Source organism: Zonotrichia albicollis, chromosome 1 (assembly GCF_047830755.1).
Source record: "Zonotrichia albicollis isolate bZonAlb1 chromosome 1, bZonAlb1.hap1, whole genome shotgun sequence".
NCBI lineage: Eukaryota > Metazoa > Chordata > Aves > Passeriformes > Passerellidae > Zonotrichia > Zonotrichia albicollis.
Window position 1 is genome coordinate 48635221 of NC_133819.1, and position 15276 is coordinate 48650496.

The 15276-nt window shown below is 40.4% G+C and overlaps 1 protein-coding gene and 1 long non-coding RNA gene across 7 annotated transcripts in view; one reads left to right on the top strand and one right to left on the bottom strand.

Annotated features, from left to right (window-relative positions):
- The first annotated feature begins 212 nt into the window (after positions 1-212).
- Positions 213-15276, top strand: part of LOC141729116 (uncharacterized) — a 28047-nt gene continuing 12983 nt past the window's right edge. Inside the window, exons 1-2 of the long non-coding RNA XR_012580354.1 lie at positions 213-511; positions 728-1024. This is a non-coding gene — a long non-coding RNA (uncharacterized LOC141729116). The remainder of the gene's footprint in view (positions 512-727; positions 1025-15276) is intronic.
- The window catches only part of STAC (SH3 and cysteine rich domain), a 73160-nt gene continuing 61277 nt past the window's right edge, over positions 3394-15276 (bottom strand). For all 6 annotated transcript variants that reach the window (XM_074540656.1, XM_074540649.1, XM_074540639.1 and 3 more), the window contains 3 exons: positions 14772-14823; positions 14509-14646; positions 3394-6454 (listed from right to left, as the gene is read on the bottom strand). In XM_074540656.1, the coding sequence (XP_074396757.1) occupies positions 6356-6454; positions 14509-14646; positions 14772-14823 (289 nt within the window). In that variant the 3' untranslated portion in view covers positions 3394-6355. The remainder of the gene's footprint in view (positions 6455-14508; positions 14647-14771; positions 14824-15276) is intronic.

Sequence of the window (15276 nt, forward strand, 5' to 3'; positions counted from 1 at the left end):
TTGCAAGACTGAGCTGAAAGCTGATTAGGATTTGGAGTGAATGAAAGAGAAAGCAAGAAAGGTTTGCATTCACTTTTCATTTCTTGAGCCCAAATGTGGCAATACAGAGTAATGAAGAATGTGGACTGGCTAAAACCAGAAGTTGTTCTCCCATGTTTAGCATGACTCATGCAACACTTGGGCTTGGAGACACTTCCATACTTCATCACATGGAAATGGACCCTGCTCTGGTGGGGATGGGGCTCACAGCAGACCCACACCCCTCCGAAAGAGGCTTTTTCAAGCAGTTCATAGATGCTCATGTGGAAGGCTGCTGAGCCAGGGCCAAAACCAGATTTCCCCTTTTTGGGACAACTAGGTCAACAGCAAACATTTAGAGCAGATGCATTGGATAGGCCTGAAAGGTTTCTCTTGGCAGAACAGAGTGAAACTTATTGGATGCAAAATGAGGATAACTTGTGAGAAAGATGCTGCAACCTGCCCAGACAGAGAAGGACCCGGAGCAGAAGAGGTGAGTGACACCTCTCAGGGGGGCACAAAGAATCACCATTTTTTGCAGGAAGGCCACACTCCAAGGTTTTGGGGGCTGCTGCTTTGTTTGGCTGCTGTTTTCCTTGGGATAATCATAATCATTGTCATTATTATTATTATTATTATTATTATTATTATTATTATTATTGTTATTGTTATTATTATTATTATTATTATTATTATATTCTTCTCCTAGACACAAGGGCAAGCAGTTGGCAGCCAGAAGGTGAACTGGCATGACCCTTGAAATGAAGAATGGCTGGAAAGACACTGGCTGAAATGAAGAGTGGCTGGCTCTGTTGGCATGGGGTGGGCAGCCTGGAAAGAGCCCAGAGCTCTGCTTTGCAATTGTGCCCATGTTCCTGTAGTGCTGCCCTTGGAAGAGAGCAAGGGGTGGGATCTGCTGCCTGGGCCTGCCAGGGAGAGAGGGTTACATGGAACAGACAGCACAAATTGAAGGGTTTGCTTCAGTACCACTGCTGCACTGCTTCTGGTAAATGTTGAATTTTACTCACAGCTATGTCTCAGTTTTTCCTGTTTGTGATGCAAAGCTGAAACAACTCTCATGGTCTCTCAGTTTTGTGTTGTCAGTCTCTGACCCTGTCAGCTGGAAAACTGCTGGTAGCATAGTAATTATCCAGATATTGATTTACTTCATTCTAATGAAGGTAGATTTAGGTGTGCTTCTCATGGGGTGTGTGTGACTGATTAGCACATTTTAAAGCCTCCTGGCTTCCTCTCCTTCAGGTGTCCCAGGAGAAGTCATTCTTTATTTTCGATATCTCATTATTGTGAGTCACTGGGTCAAAGCAGTATGATCTACATGATGTTCTGACAATGTTTTCAGGCTGCCAATTTGTACATGGCATGCAGTCCTCTGTCTTTGCCTGATGAATGATGTGCACTTCAGAGCAGTGAGCATCTAGACTCTGCTCAATTTATTGCATTATTTCCAGTTCAACTGCTGAAACTCTGGCTTTATATATTATACACATTGTCTGATACACATAAAACTTCTAGACTTTGTCCATCTAGCTGCCTATCTCAGTTCTTACTGGGCACCATCCACTACTGTAACTTGGTGCTGAGCACAGTAAGATAAGGAAAAATTCAGTCATGACAGATTATTTAAGGGTATGTACTATTGCAATTGGATTGATGGTAATGTATATGAGATATACATACACATTTATGCATGTGTTGCTTGTAAGTACATGAATAAAATAATAAATTAAATTAGGCTCATTTGATTGAAAAAATTACATTAACATAGGCAAGTGCTGTGCAGAGTTTCTTGGGGCACTCAGGAGATGGATGTACATGCTGACCTGCAGCAGTCCTACTAAAATTTTTCTGGGCCTCTTTTGTACCAACCCTGCCAAGTGTTCATTCTCCAGGCACATAGCAGTTTTCTATATAAAGGATGGTTTTAAAAATAACTCCCATGTACCTCTTAGATCCAGATGCTCTTTTTAGCTATGGAAAACTCAACATTGTGATGACATATATTCCCACTGGGGAAAATATTTATTCTCCTTGCGTCGCAAAATGCAGTGTGCAAAATCTGGATGATAATTTGGGACCGCATTTATTATGAAATGCCTCAAATATGAAATGAAACACTTTTGTTGGTCTGATCCTATTTGTAGTAGAGCAAAGTACAGGAGTATGCATGGGAATATCATTCACACTCCTCCCTCCTTATATTTTATGTGTTCTATTTAGGAAGCGACCCTTACCCACCAGCCAGCAAAAGAAATTCTATAAAAAGAAAAAGGGGAAAAATGCATCTCTTTCCTCATTTCTAACAATAATCATGAGCAGTACCTTCAGAGGCACTGTAAAAAGTACAAGATATGTGGTAGTCAGGTGTCATCTGGTACAGATATAAATAGATCAGATGAATGACATCATTGGTTTTTGGGAGAAAAGTAACACTGACGAGCCTTTTGCAAAATAATGAACTTTAGTCCCTATGGCATTCAAGGGTTCTTTTTTACTTTGGATTTAAATAGGATAAGATTGATATGGCATACTGCATTTATTCAGCATCCTTTACGGAAAGAAAGATGTCTTTTAAATGCTCAATAAATCAGACTTGTCTGCACATATTTAAAATAAATGAGTCGGGTTAATTTTACAAAGACATCTGTCTAGTTCCATTTTAGAAAAACCTACATGGTCTCCAGTGGCTTCTTTAGAAGGTTGCAGCTCTTCCAAGTCTCCCATGACACTTTCTGCCAACCCTGTGCGTGCTCCTCTGATGGCATTGAGTGCTATATTTAGTCAATCGAATCTCAACAAATAACTAGAAAAAAGGGCTGTAAACATTTCTAAGGTATCCAGAGTTTGTAGGCATAATGTGGTAGTTCCACTGGGGCAATGAACCCACAGCTGAATGGTGTTGTGCTGCAGCACTCATCTCCAGATGGAGTCACTGAGTCCAAGTGCAGGAGGAGGTCATAGTAAACTGTGATAATGTGTTATTTGCTGAAGGGAGAAGATCACGATTTGGGCAGCTCAAACTCAATTCATGTTGTTCAGCTGTTCCCAGCACATAGGAAAATATTCTATAGGCAGTTTTATGCTGTGATGAGATGTTGAATGGCTAAAACTACTTTCTGATATGCCAGAAACAAGTGTTCAGGGTGGCCCCACCACAAAACTTCCTTCTGAATCCACACGTTACATACATTGCAGAAATACATTAGAAATGGTTTGCTAAATGTGGCAAGTGCAAGTGTTGTAAATTTTAAATGGAAATGCTCAGTAACATCTGTTGCTGATGGGTTTAGTGCTTCAAGTTGGGTAATGAAAATTCCATGGTCTGATGCAAAAAAGCCAAGACACACACGCTTCTACTCTCCTTCCAACCATCACATAGTCTTTATTAAGCAGAATATTAAATTAAATCTGAGCAGCATTTATCTCCTAAAATTCAGTTTTTCTTAACATATGTTGGATAAAATCCATTCCATCTTCTGTCTGATTTTTAACTGCTTGCTAACACAGTACCTATTGCAAACTGCATGTGATAGTAAAAAAAGTGATGAGATACTTGTCTGGATTAAGAGTAAGATACTTGTCTGGATTAAGAGTAAGGCATCCGAAATAAATTTGAGTAAAATGACCTTAATTTAGCAAAGTACTTCAGCTTTAAGCATGGAAATAGCCAATGAATCGCCTGCTTAAAGTAAGACTCATGTATGATATGTGCTTCTTGCTAAATTAGGCATAAATTGCATCTACATATTGAATGGCAGCAAAAGCCCAGTAAAAAGACAAAAGCAAGCAAGCAAGCAACCAAAATCACAAAGAAAACATAAACATGAAAGCTTTGGTTCAGAAGCAATAGTTTCTCAGATGTAATGCAGTCCACATAAGGCCTGTTTTGTTTTTACTCAGTCACTTTATTATTTATTGCTCAGTATCAAAAGGAATAAAACTGACATTGATTAAAGGCCATTGTGAATTGTAAGTAATATTCATATAATTCTTTGAATAGTATGATGCACATTGTAGGGATAAATCAGAGTCATAGAAGACTGAAAAAGGGGGAATCACAGTATGATGCAATCATGTAAACAATAGCACATATGTATAGATTAATACAGATTTCCTTTTCTCCACTTGACAGGCCTGATCAAAAGTAGCAAATATTTCAGTTGTAACAAACATTTGAGTTTTTCCTTTGAATGGGTGAATATATATATAAAAAATAATCTTATAAAGCAGATTGTATTAATACGTCTCTACTGCTTTTCCTCTTGATCCTTAAGGATTATCAGAATCCTCTCCCACTGAGTTTATTAGTTGTTTAAGAAAATGAGCTGGGCAAATGTTATTTGAAGTGGAAAAGAAACCCCTGCTGATATTCCCACAGAAGGTATGAAATCAGATACCTTTGATCAGCCAGGAGTTTGTTGATAATCAGTATGGACTGGCTGCATTATAAAGGGCCATGTTTCAGCAGCTGAAAGCCCTCCAATTTCCTCTGCAATAAAGGGTGCATAACAGCAGCAAAATATGTCTCTAAGAGACTGAAGACTAATCTGCACTGAGAACTTCTGGTCAAGTGTAGAGTTCACCTGGATTGTCTAAGGCTTTGAGCAAATTCAGCAATTCAAATAGGGCAACTCAGCTACTGAGACCTGGGCTATGCAACACAGCTTCAATCTGACTCAACACAAGGGAACAGGATCAGCAGCTGCTGTTTTTAGAAAGAGCATCAACTTTGCAAAGGCCTATACTAGCCTGGCATGCAGCAGCAGGATTTAGGACACCAATTTGTGGTTAGTCACAGAAAAGACAGGCATTTAGTTTCAAGCTAGTCAAAGAAGGCATGAATTCAGCAGGGAGCTTTAGGATAGGGCTTAATCTCTACGTCATAATACATGCTAAGCTGTTTAAGTGTATTTGGTGCAATTACATCCAATTAAATACTTGGAAATTAGGTTCCCTGTCTTCAAATATCATAGGCCCCTGCTTTACAACAGAATTGGCACCAACTGACTTGTGTAATTTAGTCAAGACTCCCAGGTCCCACAGACTGCGCCCTGGAAGGTTCCTGTGCCCAGAACACATTTGAAGATGGAGGCTTATATGGACAAAACAGGGATGTCTGCACAGTCTCACCAGCATGGAAAAGACTCAAGGGATGATCACGGTGGTTTACACCAAGGAAAAATTTATGTTGGTGTATTTACTGCTGAATCTGCAAAACTTCTATTTAGCAAATGGAGAAGAGAGCTTTGGTGTGCGAGCACACTACCAAGACAGTGCCTTTCTGTCACAAGTTCTGCATTTTGATAATTACAGACTTCAGTCCTGTGTGCAGCCTGTCCTTTCCTAACATTTTCAGCCTTCCAGTGGGTTATATAACTGTTTTATTTTTTTATAAATAGGATTAATATATAAAATGTTTTAAGTGCAATAAACACAGAAAAATATAAAATGTTTCAAGCCTGTGGCTGTCTCCCAGCGTTTTACCCATTTTCTGTATCACCAGATCAGGGTGAAGGAAACACAGAGCGATGCTTCCAAGCAGGCTTGTGAATCCAAGGATCAGCTATTTTTGTGACCTATGAGAGCAGCCAACACACACCCAACATACGCTGAGAGCTTTTGTTCATATACAGAGAAAACAAAGGACACACAAATTCGCTACTCTTTCCTATGGGAAGATTGCACAGAAAGAGAAAGTTGCCAGCTTCCAGGGCACAGTGCATTTCTCGAACTGACATTCACACGGTGTCTCCAAACTCATTTGTTGTGAGACTAAACACCAGAACTAAACGCTGAAACTTGGGTCGTGTTGGGGACAAATCTGTAGAACCACAGCCACACTCTACTACAAGCATTGGACTGTAGTACGAGAACAGTTTGAACGGTATTTTCCCCCCATCCCCCAAAATACACACTTCAAACAAGAAAGCAGTCCAACAGTTTTCTAAGACACAAGAACAGGACGCTAGTTTAGTCCTTCAGAACAAGCTGTCTGTCTCCGTCAGGGTTGTAGCAGCCATCTTGCACCAGAAATCAGCCCAGGCTTTGTTCCTCTGTCTCCCTTACCTTATTCCTGTTACAATCCAAGGGCCTCTCATTTCCCTGGTGGTTTCTGACTACATTTTCTTTCAAACATTCAACTTTTCATATTTTTGTGTTGCTGTGGCAGTCTAAATGTCTTTTTCTTCATGTTGTTGCAGTTTTCTCACAATTTCCCTGAACATCTGCAAGACAGCCCATCTGGGTTGACACAGTGTGAGATGAGGCAGACAGGCATTGCCAACAAAGGGCCCCCACTGCAGGGAGTGGGCTGTTGGAATCAGATGTTTTCCAAGACGTCTATGGGGACAAAGCCTTTCTTCTTCCCGCTGTATACCTTGATAAAGCCATCGTGTTCCTTTTCAGAAGTCACACAAATCTGAATACAAAAAAGGTATCAAAATGTTAAACTCTTTGCCATGATCAAAGAGACAAATTATTCCAGGGTATATATCAGGCAGGCTAGATATCCTGCTAGTTATGTCTATAAGTAGAACAATCCCTGTTGGACTCTCACTGCTTTGATAAGAATTTCAGACTCACATATTTAGAGACTTACCTTTCCCCTATCTCACTGAAGTGCCTCATAAGCATGAGAGATATCAAAATTGTTAAGGACTCTGTGGTGGATAAAAGATTATGAAACTTGAATGTTGACTTCAGCCTACTGCAATAATCAAGCTGAAGTTGTCTGTGTATGAGAAAAATGGGTATTTCAGATCGTGAGCTATCTGACTCCCTCAGCACCTAATGGTGAAAAGTAATCAGGGGTCCTGGTAGCAGCTGACCTGAATGCATGCATATTCTCTTTTGCATGTTAAAGGAGCCTCAGTACTTCTGAGACAAGCAGTAGATTATGATATTTATTTAGCCCTCACACCTGCCTGTTTTGGATACCAAAATGTGTGACCCAAATCCAGTTCTTTGAGAGTGTTTCCATAACACCCGCTTCACAGAGAAGCAGTCATGAAACCATGTGGTCTTTATAACAGCACAAATATTACACTGCGGTAAAGACTTTCATTTCCTCCTGACCTTTCTCATCTCAGGCATTTCCACTTTAAGGCCCTTCTTGAAACATCTGGTAATGGCTGAGCCATTTGAAAGCCTAGTGGCACAGGCACATTAGACTGGGCACAGCACCACACCAAATAAAGACTTGTTTTCAAATGTCTGTGCCAAAGAACTATATATTTCCTACTAGTCAAACAAGGTTAAAATATAGCTGGAAAACTGACAGTCCTATTGAGACCACTCCACACACTGATTTCTCATGATGTCAGCGCCAGCCCTCTATGTGGACTAACACTCATCTCTGTCTGATAAGTATTTACAATGTTTATTTACAATAATTCACAGGATATGAAACGAACAAAAATAGCTCTAATGTATTCCTGGATAAATCCATTTCAGCATGACTATTATGGGTGACACCTAAATACCATGTCTGAATTCTAGGCCAGCTTGTCCTGTTGCTGCATAAAATTTACTAGCAGCACTGATGCTGCCAGAAGGAAATGAAAAGTTATAAGAAGGTGGTGAAGCTGCTTCACATTTACCACTTCTAGTATTTGGAAATAGGTAGGTGGATCTCTGTACCTGCAGACAAAGTATTGGAAAGAAAATGGACTCATTAATTTTCTTACTTATCCTGCCTACTCAACACTAATGCAATTGGATCCCTGGGGCAGAATGACTGAGCACACCAACGGGGCTGACATGCAATTAGAAAGAATAATGTACTGTTGTTTGGGCTAAATCATATGGAAAGCGTGGGAGAGGTCTAGAATTGATGCTGTCTAGTTTAGGTTCTGTTGCAAAACAGCCAAGCTCATTTATGTCATGAATTCCCAGCACAGCATCTGCTTCCTCTGCAGTCCCATCACCATTCAAAACAGAGAGTGCAAAGCACATGGACAGTGAAAGGTGTTTCTAATTACTGCTTTCTGTTGGTCTCTGTCTCTAAGAAATAAATTATGAGAGAAAAAGCCTGCAAAGAAGCACAAGACCAAGGGTGGCTAAGTATGGAAGACTATCCAAGTGTGGGAAGGAGCATTAGTTGCAAAGTTCCCCTTTTCAGTTGATCCCTACTGCCATGAGTCTTTGCACCTTCTCCATAACTAAAGCTGGGTGGTTAAAAGGAGTGATTCACCACATCATTGCAATTTTCTCCTAACTGAAGATATCTGCAAGACTTCTAGCTTTTTGATAGAATCCCCAAAATTATCACATTTCCAGCAGGTCTACATTGCCACTAAACCTGGTACATTTTTTTGCTTAACCTCTCTGGTGCTGTGCAGAACATATTGCAAGAACAGAGTGGTTTCCCCTGTTGTCTTGTATTGTCAGCAGAATGATTTGTGGACAAAAGAAAAATACTGAGTTTTCTGAACACTGTTTTTCTTTGTTTTTGGAGTGAAAAATACGGCAGATTTCTTCTATTTTCAGTGGAGTGCAGTATTATTTTTTTTTTTGTTGTTGTTCATTTGAGTGCTCCTTGATATCAATGTGTCCTCTGCTACAGTGGTAACTTCAGATCTTCACTGAGCATGAGGTGTACAATGCCTTTATGTGAGAACTCTCACTCTACATACCAATACACTGATCTGAATTCTCCCAAATTCCAGCTGAAATTCTCTCATGCTAAGACACTAAGCCTTGCATGTGCCAGACCCCAGATGGCAGAGTTTTTTCTCACTACTTTCCAAGGAAGGTTAGAGTTCAGGGGCAGAATAAGCTCAACCACAAAATGTCACACTTTCATAATCCTGTGCCACTCAGGAGGTCTCCTGGGTCTGTGACAGCTGCTGGAACTTTGCAAAGCCCTGGAGCTGCTCCAAATTCTGCACTTTTCAGAGAAGACTGAATAAAATACTATCTATGGCCACTTTTGCTCTCATCCCCTTTTATGTATTCTGTCATGGATTTCACTCACAAGTCGTATCCTAGAGATTTGGCTCTTGATTTTCTTACATAGGTGTAAATTCAGAGTAATCCCGATGAGGACATGGTAGCATCCAGAGTTCTGGATTTCAGCTGATGGATCAGCTGTTGTTGAGGATTAGCCTTGATGAGGGATGGCAAAGATGATGGTTGTGAAGGAACAAGGTGCCACAGGTACCGACAGGTGGTCATGGTTTTCTGAATTAAATTGGAAACTGCATCAAACGGCAGCTGCTCAGGCTGGCATGTTTTGGGTGGCAAGCTGCTGGCCTGACTATAAAAGTGAGCCAGAGAAACAACTCTCCAGTGAATTTGGTTAGAACACAAAGGGGGATGGTTGGGATTTTCCCCCTGCACTCTGGCTCAAGAGATTAGTAGTGGAGTAAGCCACAGGGCAAGGAACCACATCTCAGGCTGTTTCTCACTCAAAAAGTTATCTTCAGAATTATCTGAGAGTGGGATCTATTATTATAAAGTTACTTCCCCATTCTTTCATCTCATTAGCTTAAAAAAGTTAGTAAAAAAACCCCAAACATTCAGATTATGACTGTTGTCTGAACTTGTCAACAGCTGCCCTGAGAATTTTTTATCTGTCAGTCAGCCCTGAGCAGGTGGGGGAGATGAGCAATTAGGAAACTGTCCTTTGACCTGCATGGTCATTCCTGTTCTTCTAAATCCTGTGCTTTGAATTTGGGCTTAAATGGCCAGTTCTCTTTGGGAGTAATTTTGAAATTGCTGTAGCTTTTTGCAGCTCTTCTTTCTTCCCCATAATTAACCCGTGTGACAGCCACAGACCGGTTCTGATGAAGTAGGACTTTGGTTGTGAGGGCAGTACAGTTTCAAAAGCTATCTTGGAGCCCATAGAGAGTGCCAGGTCAAGAGGTCTACAAGTTCAAGTCTTCTGTTTGCAAGAGTGACAGCACTGGGACACTGTGAGCTTCTATATCTGCTGCTGCCAGGGCACCAAGGTCCCTGCCTGTGTGAGCCTTGGGATGGAAACGCTGAACAGTTCACTTTCCATACCCATAGAGTCATAGTGCAAATGATGATGAAGGGTTTTTTTATCAGTTGTTTCACTAATTTTTGGACCAAGAACACTGTCTTGTTTTACCTATATCACTGAAGGTTTTAAAAAAGACCTGGACTAGACTGGATGATCTGTGCCTTTGTTTTGGACCCTTGCAAACCTTTTGTGCCACTCAGCATCCCTGAATGAATGGGGACACCCATCCCTTGTCAATGACTGATGTCCATGAAAATCAGAGAGAGCTGGAAAATGACCCTGCTCCCTTCCAGCCTAGCTGTGAGGTGCAGCACTTAGAGCTGGGGAGCACATGAAGATCTGCAACACTGTTTTCAGTGATGAGTTTGCCTTTTAAGTGATTTAATTTGAATGCTTAAGTCACTGTGATGAAACTGGTTTTCAAAGGCAGCTGAGTCATGCTCTTAGAAGCTCAGCTTCTTTTACAGCATCACAAAAATATGGGGAGCTAAAGTAACTCCTAGAAAATGAAGTGAAAAGCCAGGTAGCAACAAAGCATCCAGGCTAATCAGAAGACCTGAGAGAGGTGGATTTCCTGGCTTTGTAGATCTGTCCTGCAATCCTGCCTTCTTAAGCCCAGCCTTGTGGATACGAGACATTTGTAAAACACCCATCACAAAATGTTGCACTGACTTCTGTGTAAACACACAATGCACTCTGGATGAGGTAAAGAGCTTCTGATTCCCAGTTTGTTACAAATGTCATGATTTGGGGTAATTTCTGTTGCCTTGCCCAAGATCACTTGCACAATTTAAAATCAATTGTTGTTATTTAAATACAAAAAGCCCAGCTCTAAACTAATTTGTGTTAGTGTGACTGTAGGTGTCAGAGGCAGCCAGGAAAAGGTGTGAATAGGATCTTTTTCAATGTAAAAACAGACATTCAAACAGTAGATTATTTTGACTTTAAAAAATAAGGTTGATCAAACACCTTAAAGGCATTTTAAGAGATGTTTTTCCAAATATTGATGATATATTAGATATTGTGATTTTTTTTTCTTTTGTGAACACAGGACAAATCAGAGCCTGTGGTCATGCAAAGAAGTATTTGTTTAATGTTTGGTAATGAATTTGGGTAGTCTAGGGCAGAAGGTACAGGCTGGAAAAAATATTATATATATACAAGTGATGATACAATCAGAGTTGGAAATTATGCAATTCATATTGTTTGTGAGAACAGCTTGAAAGTGTGGAAATCCACCGAAATTGGTCAGATTTGGTTTCTTTATTGATAATCTTGATTTACTGATGTCAGGAGCTATGCCTGCCTACCTCCTACAGATCCCTGATCGAGCCTGGTGGTGCCCAGTCATTTTCTGAACTGGTTTTAAACTCAAAAAATCAGCCAGTGACCTTAAATTCCAAGATGCTGCCATCTCTGAAGCAGTACACTTTTTATCCTCCAGCCTGGGTTTCGTATTGCGTAGTGAAATTTTCAAGGGATCCTTTGTGAAGATTAGCTTGTGCATACTGCTCAAGAACAAACTGTGGTTATTCTTCAGCCTTGCCCCTGAATATTGGCTTTGCCAGAAAGGGTGCATGAAGCTGAAACTCCAAATGTTATTTCCATGGCATGAAACTGCCAAATGATTGCAGAAAAAGTATCACTCACTGTGCCTCAAACTTTGAAAGTATCTCTGCTTGTATCTTAAAATGGCTTTTCCTAGGGTAGCCATGTAGCTTTGTTGATATGAATTTATTGCCTTTTGCCTTACAAGAGTAGACTCTTTACCCAGAAGAATTCATATAGGGCATGAGAGGACAGAGACCTGAAGAATAAACCATGGGAGGTATCAAGCAATATAAAGAAAATTCATATTATTCTCACAGGATCAGTTTTTCTTTCCTTGCTTTCATTGTCAGAATGGTTCTGTGCTCTTTTTAGACCACATGGAAAGTGACTCAGTGAAGTAACTTTGCCATCCTATAGTCACAGGGATTTATTAGACCAGTTAATGAGTTTTTCTAGCTAAAGTGAGACTTGACAGGAATAAGTAGTGATGAATAATCTCCCCTGCTTGCTAATCTGGAAGAAGTCAGTGCTTTGCACATAGTACATGTATTGCATTCACAGCAGTCTGAACACTGTGCCTGGAGACAGGTAACATGGCTGATGACGTTCCACAGAAATTCCCAACAGACCAAAAGGCAAACAAAAAAAAATTGTGCCTAAGTTTTCCCAGAAGTCCCACTCAGATAACTTTGTTTTTGCCATGCCTTTCCCCCATTGCACCTCTCTCTCTGCTTCATGTGTAAAGCAGTAGAGAAATATAGGCCAGAAAACGAGAAATCGCTGAAGAAAGAAGAAAGGAAATTTGGCTTTGGAAATATAAAATACATTTTTAAAGTTAAAAATTCTCAATAACAATTTTTTTTTTTTTACAATAAGAGTTTTTCCACAGTGAAGGAAGAGTTGTTTTTTATACAGAAATATAAAAATTTGTGCCCAGTATGGAGGGAAGCAGGAAGCAGATAAGTGTCCATGGCCTCACTGGGGCTGTCCCACTTGGAAATCACTCAAAATGACCTTCAAGCTACTTAAATGTCCCCCTTTTGCATAATTTATGTGAGAGAGGAGCAGGATCTGTTTGCTATGCTCCTTTCCTCTCATGTCTCTGCATTCGTGTGTTTGTGCAGTCTGGTCTCTGCCCCCTGTTTCACAACAAATATTTATTTATTTCTTCCTCTGAAGCCTCTCCCACATGGAGCAAGCAGCAGACAGCATTCATATTCAGCCTCAGTATTTGTGTGGGCTTGAGATAGAGCTGAAAAAGTTTTTTAAGGAAAGGAGGTGGTAGGGGTACAGGATCTATTCATCCCTTTCTTTACCTCCTGCCTTGCCAGAGAGGATGAGGCACCCTGACTCTGAGCTCCCTTTGTGATGCTATTATGAAATAGGGACAATAGGATGGTCCTTGTGTTTAGATGAAGCTGCCAGAGGTGCCCACCTGGAAAGTGAGGTTTTGTGAGAACTGAGGGAAGCAACTGGGCTGTCACTGCTTGCAGCAGCAGCCATGCTGACAGAGATGATCTGGTACACCCACTAATGAGAAGTGACACAGATCTTGACCATTCCCTCATGCTGGCATGCCATGTTCCAACACTACCATTTCCTACCTTTGCCCTTGTGTATTGCTTATTTTAGAACATAAAGCCTCCAAAAGCTCTTGTTCTGCTCTGGTAATGTTTCTTTTTTTCTGTGTGTACAGAGAGAAAAAAATTAAAAGAGATGTTGGGTAAAAAGAATGTAAGAACTTCCTTTCTAGAAACTGCAGAGCTGCCCAATGTACTATGTGTACAGGGGCAGCTAAAATATATTCTGGGCACTGTATTTCTGTGCCTTCCTTTAAAAGCTGTATGCACCCAAGGATTGTTTGCACTTTTATGTTTTGCTATGCCCACAAATCAGCAGCAGCCAAGCTGTAAGTTAATCTTATCCACCAGTGCAGTGAAGCATTAAAGAAGTTCTGTATGGAAAAATCTACAGTCCTTCAGTCCACATTGGTTCTGACTTCTCCTCCACTTTATTAAAATCAGTGGCTGTTCAGGTTATAAGGCAAACCATTTCTGGTGATGTGACACAGTTGCCACAGGAAAGGGCTTTGCAAGGTGCAGTGAGAAAAATCTACCTTTCTATTACATCCAGATTTCAGAGAACACAAGCTGTGTGTACCCTTAGTATGTCATCATCCTAATTAGATGAGCATACGCCACAAACCTGTCCCTTAATGCAGATTTTGGGTCATGGCTTGTGCCTAGTGAACCTATCTGAAGGACACAAAGTAGAAGGAGCTGCTGAAAATACACCTGGGTGAATGGACCCTGCAAGTCCTCACTGTATGTAGTACCTAAGCTCACAGGAGCACTTAAAGCTTAAAATAAATTACAGCCTGTAGAGAGGGTATTTAAGTGGTGACACACAGAAAAAAAGGATTAAATATACCTTGCAACTAGAGAACAAGTGTCACATTTAGGATTTACAGCTTTGTGTCATGCTGTCTTAACTCTCTTCCTATTGAAGAAAAGACAATTGGCTGTGTTTAGATCTTTAGGTAAGTTAGGATCTGGAGAGGGAGGCACTATCTTTTATTAGATTAGCTCTAATAGTGGGGAGAAAACCAGTTCATTTTTCTGGCACACGAAGTCTACTGTTAAGACTCTGTGTTAATCTCTCTGAAGTCAGTAAGAGAATGAGAAATATATAAAGTAACACTATGAATGTCTGTGAAACTGAAAATTCAGGCTATGTTAGGCATCAAGTATGTGTTTGCACAAGGCAAACACTGCACTTAACTGGCTACTAGACACTGTTACCATTCAAATAATAAACCTCCTAAAATTGCAGTAATATCTGCCTGTCCTCATGTTGCATAATTTTCCCTTCAGTCCTTCGTAAGACTGCTGGATGCTCCAGTGAGCCCAGTGAGCGTCCAGCACAGAGGATCTTACCTGGTTCTCTTTCAGAGTTATCTGTCCCTGTTCCTTGCAGCCAATGAATGTCCTGATACACCTGTAAATCTTCTCATTTTGTTGCACTCTCTGAACAAAGTTAGCAGGAAAATATCCAGTTCTCTCATCAATTCTCCCCTATGAAGGAAACATATTGATAGAAGAAGATTGTTAACAGTAGAAGCTTTAATACAATTTCAGTATTGAAAGCAATATCTTTTTCCTTTTGGAAAGAAAACAGATATAAAGTGATTATCACATACCTTCCACCAGTCTTCATTAGAGTCTTCCAGAAGTGTGATTATATCTCCTGGCCTGTGATTAGAAGAGGAATAGGATATAAGATGACTTACATAATTGTCATGTTGAATCAGCTTTCACAATTCCCTTCTAATAGGAAGGTGGTCCTCTCATGGTTATTTTGTTTGAGTGTTCACTGAAGGTAGACCCAATAAGGTGGCCAGGTTTTCTTCAGTCACACATGTTAATGTAGAAAGGCAGTCTCTGTACCTTGGGGCTAGATCTCTATTTTGAGACAACATCTATGAACTGGAAGTTTTGTTTCCTGTTTTTTAAGGAACTGTTTGAAATACATTCCCTCTTTATTAAACACATTATTTCTTTATTTTAAGACATTTCACACTGTTGGGACACACTACTTCATCATCTGTGTTTTCAAGCTGTGATTGCAGAAGGAAGGCGACAGGAAAATAGTTCTATTTTACTGACAAAGGCAATTAGTCAGCAGGGATATAATTCTGCCCAAGA